At 40.0% G+C, this 20,396-nt stretch overlaps 1 protein-coding gene across 1 annotated transcript in view; it reads right to left on the bottom strand.

Moving 5' to 3' along the window:
- Positions 1–20,396, bottom strand: part of N4BP1 (NEDD4 binding protein 1) — a 33,899-nt gene continuing 13,503 nt past the window's right edge. Inside the window, exons 3-7 of the mRNA XM_005289826.5 lie at positions 9,258–9,388; positions 8,042–8,138; positions 5,721–5,828; positions 3,889–3,996; positions 1–646 (exon numbers count right to left, since the gene is read on the bottom strand). Of these exons, the coding sequence (XP_005289883.1) occupies positions 301–646; positions 3,889–3,996; positions 5,721–5,828; positions 8,042–8,138; positions 9,258–9,388 (790 nt within the window). The 3' untranslated portion in view covers positions 1–300. The remainder of the gene's footprint in view (positions 647–3,888; positions 3,997–5,720; positions 5,829–8,041; positions 8,139–9,257; positions 9,389–20,396) is intronic.

Genomic DNA, 20,396 nt, shown 5'->3' with positions numbered 1-20,396 from the left:
TAAAGTGAACTGCTATTTCTTTAATAAACAATTCCAAGGAGGCAGAAGCAAAGTTTTGTTTTCTTTCACAGAAAATATTAATACAAATCTGTAATAGCAGCATAACTTAATTTACCAAAAAAGGTTGATGTTTGAAAGCCCTAGGAATATGCACACAAAAAAATAGTTCATATCTTTTTATACAAATAAAGGTATTTTCTGAATATGCATAAAGTGACATGACACAGAGCAACATGTTTCTTCACATTGACATTCAAAGTTTAGATGGATCAGTTGCAATGTAAGACCCCCATATCATATTCAGTCAAGCACCATGGCAGATAGTGCATTAAGGTCTCTCATGAATGGATGTTCAGCTAGTATTCGATCAATCTTCTGTCTTTGCTCAGAATCAGGAAATATTTTTATCAATGCTTCCCTTAGTTGTATTGTTTCTGTAGTAGATCTTTGTGGTGGAATTGTTAGACCAGTCTGTATGTTTGGCAAGTTTGGTTCAAATGGAAGCCTGGCAGATGGAGGACCACCATGTACTTGGTTCATAGGTTGTCTATTATTACTGCATGACTTGGGTATTGGCATGAAGTGTGAGGTCCCAGAAGAATGCAGTCCCCCAGTCGGTAGAGTTATTTGTGCTGGTGGAAAATCTCTATAGAACAAAAGTGAAATCTCTGGTAAATTAAGGAAGAGGTGATATTGTTCTGAGTATAAAAAGTGTAGGCAAAATAAAGCCTCTGAACCCCTACATTCTAGTATTCTTCAGATTGTTTTGGATTAAAGATGCAATTCACTTGATTCCATCAAAGTGATACAAAACAGTAAGTACAACAATCTAGCTAAGGGACTTCAAATCTGAAACCTAAGAGATGGTAACATGGATTAGCATTAGATATGACTGACTATGATGCACGTTTTAGACAGGTAAAGAGTGCTCAACATACAGCAAAACATTCAAGTAATCAGTTTAATATTTTTGCAAAATGCCATGTACTAACTTCAGTATTACTTAGTTATAGTAGAGATGGATTAAAAAAAACAACAAACAAAAAAACCACTATTAAATCAGCCAGTTCATTACATAAACTATCATACATGATGGCTGAAAATCAGCCAACAACTATTTTTATCTTGATCTCTCTAATGAAATAGTCATGTTTTTAAAGAGTTACGTGTTTATTATGATCGTCATCATTAATATAAATACTGTAGTATTTTCATTTCAAGCTTTAAGGTTAAGTGTCAAGAACCCCCAGATCAGGGCTCTCTCTATTCCAAATGCTGTAAATACTGCCACTACTTATCTGTTCAAGAAGCTCAGTCCCAGGTTTACAATGGCTCCAGTGGCTCTATGGAGCCGGGCCTATGCTCAGAAGGGACTCCGGCTGCTCCACTTGCACTGCACCCCGAGACCCCGCTGGCTCCCCCCACCCACCACTTGCTCCTCTTGGCCTACCCGCCTGCTGCCTCCTTATCCCCACCCCCCTGCTCCTCTCTTCCCCCTGGCCGGACCCCAGTGCACCTCCAGCTCTGGGCGGTCTCTGCTTCCCACCACCTGTGGGACCCCACCTGTCTTCCCGGAGCTGAGCCGCCTAGGACTGGTGCAGAAGCCTGGACAGTCTCAGCCAGGGTCAGGGGTGGGGTGGGGGAAGGGGACAGTGCGGGGAGATTGGGTGGGCCCCTCCAGAGGAAGTGTGTCTGATCACACCACTCCCAAAGGACCATCTCTGGCTGCACTGCCAGCTCAGCCTGGCAGACACAGTTGCCTCCCAGCAGGGCCAGTGACTGCGGCCGGGAGGCAGGGCATGGGGGAGTGGGTTTCTTGTGGGGTGCTGGGCTGTGATGGGACAGGGAAAATGTGTATGTTGGAGCACTAGGGAATGGGGGTTCTGTGTGTGTGGGGGTGCTAGGCAGTTGTGATGGGACTGTGGGGTGCTGGGCAGGCATGGTGTTGTGCAGGGTGCTATGGATTTGAGTGGAGGGGGTTGGGTGGTGCTGGGATAGGGAGTCAGGAGGATGTTGGGGGGGGGGCTGTGTGGCGTGGTATGGGCCCACCCCCCGAGGGGAAGGGGCATGCTGGCAGCACAGGGCCGGGCGGACCACTGTGTGTCTGGCAACTGCTGGTTTGTAAATAGTTCCTCGCACTGGGCTGGGCGGAGCAGGATTGCCCCTGCCATGCCATGCCCATTTGCCCCTGGCTGGCCCCTCGCTCTGGGGACTGACCTCCACGCGCCATGCTCCATTGCCTCCATGGGGCCCACAAATAAGTTTGGCGCCGGGCCCACAAAAGATTAATCTGGCCCTGCTGCATTCATTTCATTGATTTAGAGACTAGGAAAGTCATTATGTGGTGCAATGGAAAAAAACAAATGTTTGAACTCATGTCTTTGTAGGAATATAAAGGAAGATCTGATTTTTAAATATATTTCTAAATTATGGTAGTAAATTTAAATCTACACATTTTAAAACAAATTAAGATTAAAAATGAAATAGATTAAAAAGTCATTTAGTTCCAGAAGTCTTGGCAGGCATTGTTAATAGTATGATGTAGTAACCTGAGGGCAGCTTGGAAAATGAAAATAGAAATAGGAAAAAAGTTGTGTGTCTCCCATGTGCAGAAGATACCGTTAATTTGTCTATTTATCTTAGGTTTTTCTACAGTGCTCCTATCATCCAAATGCTGATCATCAGTAAGGGGTAATCAAGGATATATTTAGATGAACTGATTCTATTTCTTATGAAACAGAGTCTCTAGTTACGCATCATAGGTTTGTGTAATACCAACATGCTATGTGGACCACCACATTTATGTCAACGCCACCACAATCAAACCTCAGAGGAAGTTACTGAGGCACTTGCCTTACTTATTGTGAGACCCTGGTTAGATCCATGTAACATCACCACCACTTTTTGAACAGACTAAGGTAACAAAAAAGAACATTTTTTCCTGTAAAGCTATTACATCTTTAGAGCTCGTGCTCTTAATATATTTTTCATACTGTACACTGACTTTGTTTAAGTAAAAAGAAGAACAGGAGTACTTGTGGCACCTTAGAGACTAACAAATTTATCAGAGCATAAGCTTTCGTGGACTACAGCCCAATTCTTCGGATGCATAACAATTTACTTAAATTTACTTAAGCCATCATGGAGAATCCCCTAGCTACCACCTGAGCTGCAACAAGAGCTGTACCAGAGGAAAGAATTGTGCCCAGGCCTGGAAGGTGTCCAGTCTGAGAAAAACTTACTGAAGCATCTCTGAGGGTGAGATTATCTGTATTCAGTTTGATTAGGCATAGATTTGCGCATTTTATTTTATTTTGCTTGTGACTTACTTTGTTCTGTCTGTTACTACTTTGAACCACTTAAATCCTACTGTCTGTATTTAATAAAATCACTTTCTATTTAGTAATTTACTCAGAGTATGTATTAATACCTGGGGGAGCAAACAACTGTGCATATCTCTCTATCAGTGTTATAGAGGGCGAACAATTTATGAGTTTGCCCTGCATAAGTTTTATACAGGGTAAAACGGATTTATCTGGGTTTAGACCCCATTGGGAGTTGGGCATCTGAGTGCTAAAGACAAGCGCACTTCTGTGAGCTGTTTTCAGGTAAACTTGCAGCTTTGGGCCAAGTGATTCAGACCCTGGGTCTGTGTTGGAGCAGACTGGAGTGTCTGGCTCAGCAAGACAGGGTGCTGGGGTCCTGAGCTGGCAGGGAAAACAGAAGCAGGGGTAGTCTTTGCACATCTGGTGGCAGCTCCCAAGGGGGTTTCTGTGATCCAACCCGTCACAGTGGCATGTTTAAGTAAATTGCTTCAGGTTTCAGTTAAAGCATTTATTGCCCCTTTTAAGCCTTGGCTCTCAAAGCAGAATGAAGAGACTGCTATACCTAGAACAGCATTCACTCCGAAGGAAGTCCTCTAATCTAGGTCCATTTCTTCCCAAAGGATCATCAGGAATCATGAATATGTCCCCAACAAATGTGTATTGGAGCAACCTGCAACAGTAAATAATAATGAAATAGCTCTACCAATACAATTAGTTTTTTCAACCTCCCACTCCCAATATGTAGAATTAACTACCTCAGGATAGCCATCTAATTTCATAGCCAGAATCAGTGCAGTCTGATCAATGGACTTCTATTCTGCTATAGCTAAAAATGACATTCCCTTTCAAAATCATGAATTAATGGATGATTATATGGAAATGAAAATCCCGCCACTATTCCTGACTACAGTGGGTTCTTAAACTGGAAGGTCTGGGCCACTGCAAAACAAGTGAGAGAGAGAGAAAGGACTACAGAAGATTTTATTATATTATACTTTTATATGTTTAAACTCTCCTTCCTTGTCCGTATATTCAAATGATTACCTCAAGACTCCTACATCATCGCAAGCTGCACAACTGATTGGGATCTGTGACTAAAACACAATAGTGTCTCTCCAGGGGACAGGCACTAAATGCTGACTAGTCTTGTGTGAAGATATTTTTATTTAACGTTAGTTGGCTGCAAATCCTTAGCATTAAAGTAATCAGAAGTTCCCGTGTTTATATATACTAAATACAAACTTGAAATACAATAGTGGAAGAGATTATTTCTGTACCATTTAAGCATCTTCTTCCTATTTAAATCCTTTAATAAAAACTACTTATTAGTATTTTGTCTTCTGAATAGACTATAGGGCCTGTTTCAAAGTCTACTGAAGCCAGCTGGATTCTTTCCATTGACTTGGGATTAGACCCTAAATAATATAGAATAACTGGTGTGTCATTTAAATTTAATATGACACACCCAATTTTTAAGATTTTACATTTAGATTTTAGACTTTGTTTACATAACTTTAAAAAACTAAAAGTTAATTGTTGAAGGAGGTTGTTTACAGGTAAACATGCAGGTGTATTGTACCTGCAATATGGCTTTTCTCCATGTCATTGGTTGGGACAGTTTGACAAAAATCAACAACATGTTCAGAATAGAAAGCCACTGAAAAAAAGTCTATGGGAAAAATTATCAATGAAGTGTTGGAATTAATAAATACCCATATGGCATTGGCCATTATATTTTTTTCATTAAAATGAGAATACAATATAGAAGCACCAAAATGGGTATTTACAATATGCCTTTGTCACTTCATGATTAAACTACTGCAGTGGACCCTACAAAAGGCTACTCCTTAAAACCACCCATAAACTAAAGATTCTGCAGCATGCAATGACCCAGCAGATAAATGGAGTATCTCAGTGTAAGAATCTGAGGTCAGTGCTCTGTGAAATTCCATCCAGAAACCAAGCTAATGGTTTTGACCAGCAAAGCCTTAAATTCTTAGGACCTACTTACTTATCTGACAAACTGCCTTGCTCTCTATGCCATAGCTGAGGTTAGCAAAGGTTCTCAAGCTTATGTAATTATGCATCTTCAATGGGAGGGGCTACTGGCAGGATGTTGGGGGGGGGGGAAGGGGAGGGGAGGCACAGCTTTAAATTTTGTTCCCACCTCAGTCTAAAACAGCCCAAATAAGGATTACTTTCAGATGTGCCTTTTTGCTCCTCAGACATTTGAAAATGGGGATACATTGTTGGAGCAGGATGTCAGGTGAGGAGTTTTGTTGTATGGTATTGCTAAAGTTTATATCACAGCAGTATTTTAAAAATTATATTAAGGGCATCTAGAGCACAAGGATAGGACTCTCTTTTAGGGTGTGTATAAATCCACATAATTACCTTTTTTCAATAATCTCTCTCCAAGAATATGATTCCGTCACAAATTCTCTGAAATTATCATTGGTAACAATAATGCCTCCAGTTTTATCAGCAAGATGCAGCAAAAATCTACAACAACATTTATTTCAAAGACAGTTAAAATATTTTTTCAGTTTAGTTCTGGCCAAAGCCATTCACATCAGCTAGAAAACAAGCATCATAGTCCTATAAGAGGAGCCTTCCCTAATTAGACAGCATAGTTCTGCTAATGAAAACACCTATTTTAAAAGTTTTTATAAAGAGGGACTGGTTGACCTCAACCAACCAAAAAATGAATCCAAGCCTCAGCTGACTGCAAGCTGTACCGCTTACTCAGACACGTTTTTAAGTTAAGTCTTTGGTGCTGATCATAGAAATGCTAACTAAGAACACTGAATTACAGGTTTACAAAAAGCGTATGTAGAAGTAAATAAAGCTGCATGTCCAAAATAAACCAGTAAAGTTGAAAGTACATTACACAATTCAACCTAAGTCCATTGCCAGACATTCTCTACTGGTTAATCTGCTGTGTCCCCTTGTGCAGCAGGATAATACTTCAGCCCCATTGCATTACTACCACTATGTTTGCCTGTTTCAACAGCTGTTTTATCAATGAGTAATATATCCTTTTCATAATCATAGGATTAAAATTAATGCAAGTTTTTATTATTGATCTAGTAATACAAGAAATACAGGGACCACCTTGAAAGTACAAAGTGTTTATTTCCAGAGGAATAAACAATCCCACTTTTTGCTATTTAAAAATACCAATTGTGAACTATTTTGGATGTACACAGTTTAAAAAGAATAAATTATTCTCAAAGAGTTTTGCTTACATGAACCGTGAACACAGATTCAATGTAAACACAATGTGATACTCTGATTTCCACAGCAATCAGAAGTCTTTCCACTGAAAGTATACAGCATTTTGTATTATAATAAATGCTGTTCTATTTTAAGGCATAAGTTTAGAAGTATGTGAGATGGTAGAACATAAAAACTACAGTGGGAACAACTATGGATTGCCTACATTTTGTACCTTTTAATTTTCTGACACAACATTGCATTAATGAAGGGGTTTTGGGGTATTTATTTTTAAGAACTACTAAAATGTGCTAGTGCATTTACTTCTATTTTCATGTTTAATGAGAACATGATGGTTAGACTGCATATTCAACAACATCAGACATGCACTATGTGCAAGAACATGCCATCTCCTTAGTCAGTAGGAAAACAAGAAGGTGGATTGCTTACCAGCTGGGAGGGAGGAAGATGCAGCAAAAAAAGCTAGCTTCCAGATGGCTAGCTCAGAGCTTCAGCTGCTTGTCTTTGCCAACTTTTAAAGGGTTAGCTGATAAAAGAAACTTTTCTAGCATGCTCTTCTAACTAGTGGCCTTGCATTGGGAGACTTTAGTAGTAATCATTCAATGATTAAGAAAGCTGACTGTGGAAAGAAACTCCCCACTTGCGATGAGTGAGACAGATCTGTTGAAAGACTTCCCCAGAACTTCAAGGTTGGGGGTGGTGTTTAAAATAACTATGGTATTTTGTTGACGTGTTTCTAAATAAAACTGGGATGCAAGTCTGACATTAACTGCCTTCGTGTATAGTTTACCACCATATGGCACACTAGGGCTACGATCACCTTGAGTGCAGCAAGTCTTAGAGAGTCAATATTTGAACATATGCAACCTATGGAACTTAAGCACAAGGTAACAATCTCTTGTCTCTTCCACACCATCTTAGAGGCTGGAAGGTAGAAAAAGGGTCAGGCAAAAACTCCCTCTTTAGTTCCTCTTAAGTAGTTTACATGTTATTTCAATGAGCACAGATCCAGACACATGGGTGTATTTAATCTCCACAACTCAGTGGGTTATAAGTTAGTAAACCTCAGCAAGTGATTTATACAAAACTTGTCAAAGACACTTGTCCTCAGTGAGGACTAAAATCCATGATAAGTTTTAATGAGAGAAGCTACCAAATTATACAGACTATCCATGTCATGCAAGGATGAATGATGATAGTTTAAAGTTACTAAGATTTTGGCTACATATAATGCCATTAAAAACGCTGGCCTTACTGACATTCTGAAAGCAGAATGTGTACAAGGGAGTGAAGGTCATTTAAATAATGATCCCTGATAGGACAGATACACTGCAGTTGCACACAAAGATATGGAACACCTCTTAGACATGACATTGGTGCTTGGCTCCCCAGGTTAATGGCTACCTCACAATATCAGTCATGAGGTGTGACACAGTCATTGTGTATCTTTTAAAAGGTTTAACTCCCATCTTTCATACCTGTCATCATGAGCAGCAATTGTTGCTCCCAATACCATCCTTGCAGGAGTTAGAGACAATATTCCAACATCCTGGAGCTGTGTTAAAAAATGCTGCTCTGTTAAAAGGGTAAAACAAACATTCAGTTTTAAAGGCAAGGCTTTCTTCTTTAAAGTGTTTACTTACAGAATTTACATCTAGTCCACATAACATACAAAACAGCTTATCTTCTCTGAGAACAGTACATACTGATCTGCACAGGTGGCACACTGCATCTTAGAAATGGACTACCGCGGGTAAGACGTGGATGGAGCCAATGGCCCATAAGTTCCTAAATTCTAACCTGCCTCTAAAACCCATCTCCACCTGTGGTAGGTCAGTTAGACTAAAAATATTTCAAACTAGAATGCTTAAAGTTAGGCACCTAAACAGGTAGCTTGATTTTCAGTGATGGTGAGCACCCAAAAGTCCCATTAACTGCGTGTTTTATTTTTCTAATTAAAGTGAAGCTACTGCTTCTTTACTTCACAGAACTGTCACAAGGATGAACTAACTCAGTCTTATAAATAACTTTAAAAATGTAAAGTTATCCAAGAGGTGAGAATGATTTTAAAAGAAATTAAAAATAGCAGAGGAAAGGTAAAGCTGTGAGTTTAAGGACTTGTAAGCATTAAGGCCTTACCTTCACTAGGAAAAAGATGTGTTAACTTACATTAGCTACCACGAGTTAAAAACCTAGTGAAGACAAGGCAGTTTGTAGTTTTCACACAAGTTAGGTCAAGTTAAAGACTATGGGAGCACCTAAGGTTTAACTCAACCTGCTAACTCATATGAACCTACAAACTGCCTAGGGTTTTACCCTATGTTAGCTAACTCGAGGTAAGAATACATTTTTTATGATAAAGATGCACCCTCAGTGTCTTCATGATAGTTAAATAAATATCAGCTCTTCAAAGAATGGTCTTCAACACTGTTGAGCAAACCTGGAAAGGTTTCTCTAAATACCCAAATGTTAAAGTAAAGTATATAACACCTAACTGGATATTGTCAAGTGATTCAATAAAATTCAGAGAAATGTAAAAAAACTTAATAGAAATGTCAATTACTTAGCAATTCAAAATTAGGTTATTTATCAATTACATTTTTGTGAAAGGTCCCAAATATCAAGAGCTGAACTTGGAAAGAGTTAATTAGATTGAATGCAAAAGAAAATAAAGCAGGACATTATTTGCCTCACCTTTGATGTTAGGATGACGTTTTGTTCTCCACTGTGGAACAAACACAGTAATACTTCTGTGGCCACGTTTCCAAAAGTAATCAACAGCTATTGCAATTCCTCGACAGGAGAAGAACTTCTGTAGACCATGACTATAAAAAACAAGTGAGATTGGTTCATGCTGAGTTGTGCAACTATGAACACTGAAGAAATTCAAAGTGTTTGGTGACATTATATCTTACACTATAAATACAATACCATAAAAAAATAAAGGTAGGGGAATGCTTATTGCTCTAGTTACATACAAGGTGCTCCATACAAGGAAGAGAGTTTAGCACAAAAAAAGGGAGAAGTGTCTCTTCTGCCATATTACCAGACTCCTCCCTCTCAAAGCAAGGCAGATACACAGATTAGCTCGCTTCAGGTTTTGTAGACAGAACTACAGCCATCAGTCATGGCAGGGACCAGGCCCTTGTGAAGAGCCCACCAGCTGAGAACTTCCGAAGTTGAAGCATATTCTAATTTTAGGATTAGCTATCAATTACACATTAAAATGATCCATATCCAATTATAATGAAAATAAGTTTTGTGCTGCAAAGCACCAAACCCACCTTCTCTCCAGTTGGCACCGAAACATATTTCACTGGGAGGGCCAGATGTTAGGACCTGCCTTGTTAGATTCCTTGAATAGCAGATATTGAGTTTGGGAAACAGAAGGCCCTTCACTGCTTTCCTATCCATTATTTTGGGCCAGAAATTTTTATTAAGATCAATGGATGATGTAATACCTCTGAGGCTAAGCTTCCTGAATTTTTTGCACTTCAGATAAACTACAACAGGAATAAAGTGGTAACACCTTCCTATTTTTGTGACCTAGCAAGTGGCTCTAATAAAGGAAAGCAAACCAAGAAAGCATGGAACTAGCCTAATATGGAAGATACAGGTCAATTTACCAGAAGTTAAGATGTCTTGTTACACAGCAAGATTTGATGGAAGTTAAGAAATGAAAATAGGCAGGTAAGAATTTGATTCCCAAATCAGTGGGTAAATCCTTCAACTACAAACATTTAAAGTATTTAATAACTGTATGAATCATAGAATCATAGAATATCAGGGTTGGAAGGGACCTCAGGAGGTCATCTAGCCCTGCTCAAAGCAGGACCAATCTCCAACTAAATCATTCCAGCCTGGGCTTTGTCAAGCCTGACCTTAAAAACCTCTAAGGAAGGAGATTCCACCACCTCCCTAGGTAACCCATTCCAGTACTTCACCACCCTCCTAGTGAAAAAGTTTTTCCTAATATCCAACCTAAACCTCCCCCACTGCAACGTGAGATCATTACTCCTTGTTCCATCATCAGGTATCACTGAGAACAATCTAGATCCATCCTCTTTGGAACCCCCTTTCAGGTAGTTGAAAGCAGCTATCAAATCCCCCCTCATTCTACTCTTCTGCAAACTAAACAATCCCAGTTCCCTCAGCCTCTCCTCATAAGTCATGTGCTCCAGCCCCTAATCATTTTTATTGCCTTCCACTGGACTCTTTCCAATTTGTCTACATCCTTCTTCTAGTGTGGGGCCCTAAACTGGACACAGTACTCCAGATGTGGCCTCACCAATGTCGAATAGAGGGGAATGATCACGTCCCTCGATCTGCTGGCAATGCCCCTACTTATACAGCCCAAAATGCTGTTAGCCTTCTTGGCAACACGGGCACACTGTTGACTCATATCCAGCTTCTCGTCCACTGTAACCCCTAGGTCCTTTTCTGCAGAACTGCTTCCTAGCCATTCGGTCCCTAGTCTGTAACAGTGAATGGGTTTCTTCCGTCCTAAGTGCAGGGCTCTGCACATGTCCTTGTTGATTATAGTCCTGAGGAATATTACTTATTACAGACTTTAACAAGGGTTAGTGATAATACACAGCAATTACATTGTGGATTATAAAAGTGGCTACAATTAAAATAAATATTGAGCCCTGAGCGTAATAGTCCAATACTTCAATTTTTATCTCCTACTAAAGTTACTTTTGAAAATGATTAGACTCAGCTGTTCAAAAAATTCCAACTAGGAACGGGATGTAAATAGATAGGAATGATCATGCTTTTATATGCAAAAGAAACCAATGCAGTTCAGCAAAAATGAATGGAACGGTATTCAGTACAAGTAAAATTGGCAAATATTGAATAGAATTTAAGTTTTTATTCCAGAAACCATAATTTCCAGCATCCAACTTCCCAAATGAAAAAGCTGCATAGGCCAATTAGCAGTCCACCCAATTTCAAGAACTGAACTAAGTAAGAGAATTGGGCAAAGGGAAGACTTAAATAGCAGCAGGTAGAGCGAGATCTCCTTATATAACAAAACAAAACCTCACTGAAAGTTTATGAAACAGATTAAACAAGACTAACACCAGTTTAAATTTTAAAAATCACTATGTTTCATATCCTTGTACAGATCAGAAGCCAGACTTATAGGAGGAGAGTCACACACAGAGTGGAGACAGCAGGTTAGATTATAACAGGTTCAACAGAATTTAAATCGACAGGAAAGCAACTTACTGAAACATTGCTGTGAATAGAAAGGAGGGTAGCAGGTTTCAGCACACATTTCATGTTTTCTAATCAGGTAGATACCAAGAGAATGTAAAGTTATCTGCATAGTGCAAGAACTAAACACATTGTGGAGCATATGCATTTCAGATCAGGGAGCTCAGAAATAAGGCAGTAGGCCTGCATTATTCAGTACTTTAGGATATGTCTACACTGCAATTGGGAGGTGTAATGCAGCACAGGTAGGCACACCTGAGCTAGCTTTGATCTAGTTATCTCACTAAAAATACCAGGGAAGCATGGGCAACAAAATGGACTAGCTGCCTGAATATATACTGAAAGTCCCAGAGGAACTTCACTCAAGTGGCTAGTGCCAACTTAGCTACTATGTCACTAGATCTAGCAAGAAAATAAGTGTCAAAGTGACCAGTGACAAATCTAGCGAGTTTCACTGCCAATTACAGTGACATTCAGAGAAAGAAGTCACCAATATGTATAGTCACAAAATCATTCACAAGCAGCTCAATAGCGTTAATAAAATCCATTCCATGCTGTTCTTACTACATTCTGTTGCACACCAAGTCAATGACATTATGTCTCAATTCAGCATGTCCCTGGAAGGAATCACATTCCAGGGCTTTGTGGGCTGAGATCACTATAATCTGCAGGTGAGGAAAAGAAGTTTGTGGAGGCTAATTAAAAAGGTTGCTAAAGCCAGGCACACTTTGGAGAAAGCAGCACATTTGCCAGGGCTTATTTTTACCCAAATGTGTTCTTTCTCACTGCTCCGTAATAGGTAGCACAGCCTGTGATGCAGGAAAATACGGCTAATGAATCAGCATACTGGGTGGAGGAGACAGGTTAGCCAGTGAGGAGAGCTGCAAGGATGGAAGATGGGGTGGGATGAGACAGGGCCATGTGCCCCATTGGGGCACGGGGAAGAGGGGCACTGTGCCTCCAGGGATGAAACCCTTACTACAGGATCAAAGGTGCAGTTAGCTTGATTTAGGTTTCCCTTTACTCCTCTCCTTGGCCTGGCCTGGGGTTAGCTGCCTAACTGTTTTCAGAAACGAAACCCTGGGGGGGGGGGGGGGGGGAGAGGAGAGGGAGAGAAGGGCTCCGGCTAGCGGATTTTTGCTTTTAAGTCTACTTTCTTGGCTCCCTGCAGTGCTGAGCTCAGGTCAGAGGAATGCCCTCTTCCCCCTGGTTCTGGGATCTCCCTTTCATTAACCTGTAGGCTCAAATCCAAGCTGGCAAGAAAGGGAGGCTCAGCTGAATTTAACCAACCCCAGCTAACCTGGACTGCAGCGTACAGAACGCGCTTCTCAATGAGCAGAGGGTACCCTTCTGATGATAGTGTACTGTTTTAGTTGCTTCTGGTGTGCAACAGAATGTAGTAAGAACAGCATGGAATGGATTTTAACAACACTATTGAGCTGCTTGTGAATTATTTTGTGACTATACTCGCCTGTGTGTGTGTGTGTGTATATTTATTTATTTATTTTTTACTCCTTTTGAGCTTAAACAACTATATCTAGTGACTTTTCAGGGTTTGTCTGGGGACTTCCTGCTATGTGGAGATGGCAACATTGCGCACCTCCATGGCTTCATTGCTATTTTTAGCAAGCTAGCTAGATCAAAGTTACCTTGGGTATGCCTGTGTGTACTGTAATCACACCTCCGGGCTGCAGCATGGACATACCCTAAATGTTTTGAAGTCTACACTTATTCCTTGAACAGCTAGTTTAGAGACTTTAGATCAACTAAATAACCAATTTCTAAAATACGATCTGCTAGCAGACGTCCTAATTTAAATGTCTGTACCACACTTTAATCCCCAGTAATCCCTTTTTTTAAATCCTCTTTTTCTAAATTTCTTCCTTGCTTTATATTTTTGATGCCACCTACTTCAATCTGAGATCAGATTCTCTGAGTGGGGCTAGAGGGGAAGGGGAAGGATAGACAGACCACTAATTATATTTGAACTGAAATGTCCCTATTTATGTAACACATGATTGTGCAGCACTTTTTCCTGATAGAAATAGTACTGTGTGTGCTTCACACAACAAACATCAACATTTAAATAAAGTAATGCAGTTGTCATAAAGAGTTAGCTCTCACAGAAAACCCTTACCTTCTACACTCTACCCTGCAACCTTTTTTTTTTTTTTTAAGAAACAAATACCTATGCTTGATAATTTAGCACCTGAAAAGTCTTGGTTGGCTTTTGACATTCAGATCTTTGCTACTGATTCTTGTTTTGCAGAAAACTTTGCTATCAAAGAACACATGAGTTCACATTATGACTGTATTTTTGTAAAAGGGTAATTTTTATTTAGAAGAGTGTAGAATTTCAAGGGCACAGAAAGCAGCAGAACTGGCAGTGGCTCCTAAAACTGTAAGTTATGCCTCTCCTGCCGTCTCTCTTGTTGCAAGGCTTTAAAAAAAAGTGACACAAATGAATGAATGATTTTGCCACCTGCATTTGAACAACAGACTTACAATCTCTCTCATGCAATCAAACTGTCCAGGCAGAAGCCTTAGAGCAGCAGCTCTTGACCCTCAAGACTCATGGAGCTGGCAGGCAGGCAAAATGTGCAGTGATAAAGAGAGTGCGTCTTCCTTAAAGGTGATCTGCATGGGCAAAAAGAGGGGAGGGGCATTTTTGCTGCTTTATTATGTATAAAGAAGGTAGGATTGGGTCAGGGAGTCTAAGGTTATCAATTTATAATTCATGGCAAGAGAAAACTGATAAAGAATGTAAACTGCTTGTGTTCTACCCCCTTCCCCACTTGCATCTGTCTTGGCTGTTGAGACTATGTTCTTCGAGGCAGGTACAGTTGAGTAGTGGATTTGTATAATGCCTAGCACAATGCTCTCTCCTCCCCCCCCACTCTTAGTAATAAACATTAATAATAATGAAATAACAAAGCCTGGGTTAACGGGGCACTGCTAAACAAGCTGAACTGTGAAATGTGGTACTTGAGCTAGGTAGGCCTTTAAAAGACAGCAAGTAATTGTTGTTAAAGACTCATCTTATTCTCAGTTGCTCACGTCCTCTGGAATGCAGCGTTCCCCAACTTGTGTATTTACAACTGGTGTGGGTCCATAGCAAGGAGAAGAGAATAAGCAGCATAACATAGCAGCAGCAGGATAATGTCAGAGACAGCATTTGCTTTCTAGAACATGTAAGGGTTTTTTTTCCCTATAACTAAAAGAGAAGCAAGCTTGGCTGGGCTTTTCCAAAGAATCCAGATGAGATGTTATTTTTTATGCCGCTCTTATTTCTCTCTCTTATTTTAATAAATATTGTTTTAATGTTGCATGGATGTTTCCCACAGTCCACCTGAAAGGCCTTCTCTTCATTAAGGAAAAAAAGGTATATTTTTAAACACAAATTAGCTGGTTAAGGTAAACTCTAAGCTGACTGAAGTAACACTCCCCTAGGGTTCACCTGAACTAAGTGTTAAAACTACAACTTGCCTAAAGCAGGATTTTACACATTAAGATGACAGACACACACCTCTTGTTCCCTATATAGACAGAACCTAAAAGAATAAAGTTCTTCACTCTCCCAGGAGGGGTACAAAAGGCAAAAGGTGTGTTAGAGCCTGATGCCCACTCAGTTTCAGTTTAACAGGCATGGACAGAGATTTTCCCTCCCAAAGAGGTGTGTTGCATGTGTGGGAGGGGTGTGGGTGCAGCTCAGGGTAGAAGCCAAAATGACACAGAGGAGGCGTGATTTGGTGGAGGTGCAGATGACAGTTTCAAAACCCCCACTTTGAAGTACATAGAAAGCTGTGGATTTAAACAAAACCAAAAAACCTCAGGCCTTTCCTATACACAACAAGGCTGCAATAAACAAATCAAGGGCACAACCTTGACAAAAGATCAGGTGATTATTCAGTAAAGCATTTAAACTTCTTGATGGTTCTGTTACTTCAAGCTAACTTTCGTCACCCTCATGTTTTGTAATCAAAGTTTTCAGCTGACTGAACAAGGAGGCAGGTGTCATTATGAATAGGTTTAGGGAAAGCACTTCAGGGTATGTTTACAGGGGTTCTCAAACTTCACTGCACTGCACTTCTGACAACAAAAATGACTACATGACCCCAGCAGGGGAGAGCGAAGCCTAAGCCCGCCCGAGCCCCATCACCCTGGGCAGGGGGGCCAAAGCCAAAACCCAAGCCCTGTCACCCAGGGCTGAAGCCCTTGAGCTTTGGCCCCTGGCAGTGGGGCATGAGCTTTGGCCCTCGGTGCCAGCAAGTCTAATGCCAGCCCTGGCAACCCCATTACAATGCGATCCCAATCCAAAGTTGGAGAACTGCTAGTCTACACTGCATCTGGGAGCAAGCCTCCCACCCTGGATCCACAGACTTGTAGTGGTGAGGCTCAGACTAGTGGGTGCTAAAAAGAGCTGTGTTGCTTTGATTTAGGCTTGAGAGCCTGAGCCAGAATGTCTACATAGCTATTTTTAGCACAAGCCCCACCACAAGTCTGTCCACCGTGGTTAGGAGGCTTGCTCCCAGATACAGTGTAGATCTTCTGTAGGGTTTTGTCTTCACTGCAAGTTATCTTGTTACTCTACTTGAGCTAGTCTAGCTCTAGTGAGGGCAACCATACTACGAAACACTCAAAACAAAAACAAAAGCTGCCCAGAGCGATCAGATAAGCAGCATAGAGTGATCTGATTAATAGCTGATAAGTTGTAACTCCAGCTGCTGCATCCCCACAACATTACTAAGGCCATGTCTACACTACTACTTATATCGGCAAAACTTCGGTCACTCAAGGGGGTGAAAAAAATACACCCGAGTGACAGTTTTGCTGGCATAAGTGGTAGTGTGCACAGCACTATGTCAGTGGAAGAGCTTCTCCTGCCGACATAATTAAACCACCCCCAACGAGCGGCAATAGCTATGTCGACGGGAGAGCTCTCTCCCATCGGCATACAGCGGCTAGATGAGAGATCTTACAACGGTGCAGCTGCGCCATTGTAAGCTCTCTAGTGTAGACATAGCCTAAACTTGAGTATCAGAAAGCACACAGGCTTCAACCTGTACCACTCCCTCGACCAGCCAGCTTGAGCTTAAAGGACCACTCAGCTCAAGCTAGAGAGCTGTTTGTGTGGATGGGAGTTGGGTTAGAGGCAAAACTCACGTTATAGCTTGAGCTAACAATGTAACAAAAACAAGCCTGTATGGAAGTGAAACTTTAGGCAATGGCTTAAGAATGCTTTAAGGTATTTTCTTTTTAATTCACTATCTGTTAATTGAGTGGTCATTTCAGAGTTTTTACACCGAGCATGATACATCCAGACATTTATTTTTTGAAGCATCCAATACCTTCATAAGTGCTAGGAAGAACAATGCACATTATATCTTCTGACAGAATTTTGAGCTCATACTATTCCATTACATAAAACCCCATTCTCTTTCTCCAGAAAAATGCTCCTTTTGTAAAAAGTAAATATTAAAGAGGATGTGGTGGATTTGTTACTTTGTACATAACCCCAGCAATTTGCATTTATTTTCCATTAATATAAGTTTGGGAAATCGGTCTAAAAAGGTTAAGATAAATTATGACTCATAATTGTGACTTGCAGTTTGCATGACTATTTTCTAAAGAACAAAATCTGAACAATGAGGAAATAGCTTCACAAATGAACTATTTACAGTAATGAAAACACTGTACTTTTATTCAAGTAATGTCATACAGTTGTGGGTCATAAAGAATTTCCCCGTAAGAGCTACCAGGACTGCAACAGTCAAGTGACAGGAAGTATTAATCAAGTACTTCAGTTAACCCTTATAATGCTGGCATTTTCAAGACTGGTATCCAAATAAATTCTTCAGAGGATATACCTATGGGTCCTTAAACTGAAGTTAGAATAATAGCTACCAAATTATCTCCTTTAGTTAATAACCATCATACTTTAAGGAAGGTAACACACTGTATTTGAAAGCTTCCTACATTATCTAACAATAGACTGGGTAAATTATTTATCTTGGAACAAATGGTTAACTCACTTCATTGACCATTCATGATATGCCACAAGCAAAAAGAGGCCAATTTCCTCAGATTGATTCATTTACTCAAAACTTGCTTTTCTGACTCCTTCCCCCCCTTTTAAAAAAAAATCTTTCTGGACCGATTACAAAGAGGTCCACGAGAGCATTATTAGATCTTTGCTCTTTAAAATGGATTAGTTGTATTTGGCCAGTGAAAGTAAGATTTGTTCTCTAACTGCAAGAGTGTGCAACTACTTTCAGCATTAATATTTGGCACCTGTGAATTTAAAGCCCGTCAGTGAAGTAGGTGCTCAGACATTATGGTGCTGGAGGCTACAAACACCTTTTGAGATAAGGTACAATAAGAAACCTTAAGAATACCCGTAGAGATATGCCAGAAAGCACTGAACCTCTGGCCATGGGTAAGGTTCCAAGAGATGAGATATGAGGACAGCAGCCAGTTCTGGAAACACTCCCAGGTCTACTCAACTATCAGCCAATATAAGTGGCCTGAAACAGAAGTCATCAGGCTAACACTAGGGGAAAAAGAAAAACAGAAACCGGTCACAAAGTAGATGGAATACAAGGGTGAAGGAAAAGATCAGAGAGTTTTTGTAATGCACTTAGTACTGTGATATCTGAGCAACCTTGAAAGAATCTACACTTTTGGGAATGTAGCTATATTTTACTGTTCTTTATCATAGAATCATAGAATATCAGGGTTGGAAGGGACCTCAGGAGGTCATCTAGTCCAGCCCCTTGCTCAAAGCAGGACCAATCCCCAGACAGATTTTTACCCCAGTTCCCTAAAAGGCCCCCCTCAAGGATTGAACTCACAACCCTGGGTTTAGCAGGTCAATTCTCAAACCACTGATCACTAGACCATTTTTAAACTATTTTTAAAATACTGACAATAGATTAATAGGATGTTCTAACTAGAAAACATTGCACCCCACAAAGTAACATCTCTCAGACACCAAACAAATCAGTCCATGACATTTATGTTAGTAACCTATTTTAATTCTACTGAGGGCTAAAGAATTAGTCACTATTAATGTTTTGTATTCTAGATTTCAGTCTAAATTGAAATACAGTTAAGAGCTACAATATGAACTCCTAAAGTAACATACTTCATTAGGAATCTGACACATACCCTTAACTACCGTACTAACAGGTGCTGCTGTTTTAAGACAAATTGCTTTCTTTTAATCTCTCTTCTGAGAAGCTTTCAGGCTTTAAGGATGATCTGTAGGAGTCCAGGGAACATCTGATGAGACCAGCACCTGTTGAGATCAAATTTCTGCTGAAAGCCCTAACTGATTTAACATCATGAAATTTCAACTCAACATCTAGAGATGCAGAATTTTTTTTCTTCAATTTTGAATTTCTTTCGTGGCTCTAACAGCTATGACATAAATTTCTTCCTGAGTAATGGAACTTTAGCACCTGAATGTTTATTCGCATGCAACAAAACAAAAACGTCCAGCTCAAAAGGGATGTGAAGGATCCAGGCCAAGCTGTCACTAAAATATCCAATGCAAGAAAGGTATCTTTCTTAAAGTCTTGAAGGAATGAAATAAAGTTCAAATCTCCTATTCCCAGCAAAATAAGGGAAAAGCTACCTTTACAGTAGGTAAGTACACTCTGAAGATATGACTGGAAGTGGGGATACCTAGGACTAATTGTGCAGCTTAACAGTAGAAGAGACTTCACAAACAACCATGATCTGCATCTGAATAGCAGAAAATTTTGACTTTTTATAAGCCATTATAAAAGTAAAATGAGAGGAGATTTCAAAACCAGAAGCACGATGCACTACAAAATAATCCACAGTTAAGAGTTCCATAGAATATATATTAAGTCATAAGTACTTTGGTAAAACAAAGATAGTTTTGTGCTAAATATTATTCTGTTGTATACAAGCATTCATGACATCCTCTGCACTCTCACATTTTCTATGACTGAGCAAGCCTCTTTTCAAGTCCTTCATCCTTTTCACTGGATCCAGATGTTAATATCTATCAGGCTCTTCTAGTGTCAAAATGAAACTGGGGCTTGGAGAGTGGGGATGTCAGGTTGGGTAAGGAGCTGGAGGAATTTGTGGAAGTTATGTTCTCCCTAACAACTAAGGAAATTTGTCCACTGTTTGTTAACAAGATTCACAATTTAGTGAACTGTAAGTTGTGGGTTGGGTGGCTAAATCCATGGCTGCTTCTAGATGTACAAGGTGTAGTAGTTAAGAGTCCATTTTTCTATCCTCATCTAGCCAAAAGTTTGCAGACTTTTTAAAAAAAATAAATAATTCACATATGCATGTATGTATATACAAATACATACATATTTACAGATACCGATGGGAAACTACATTCCAGCTTTTTAACAGCACAAAGAAACACTAAATGTTTAGGGCAGGAAATAAAGAATGCTGTAAATTGATATTGCAGGGAAAATTTACATATTCTGAGAAATATTAAACTAAAGTTTGTTTGTTTAGGACACAGATTTAAAATAATTCTATTTAACAGCATCTTGGATCTAATGGCTACAAGTGAATAAGACCTGCTGTATATCTCATCCAGTTGAGAGCATTTCCTGCAGC

Source organism: Chrysemys picta, chromosome 14, assembly GCF_011386835.1.
Source record: "Chrysemys picta bellii isolate R12L10 chromosome 14, ASM1138683v2, whole genome shotgun sequence".
NCBI lineage: Eukaryota > Metazoa > Chordata > Testudines > Emydidae > Chrysemys > Chrysemys picta.
This window is presented reverse-complemented; position numbering and strand designations above follow the sequence as displayed.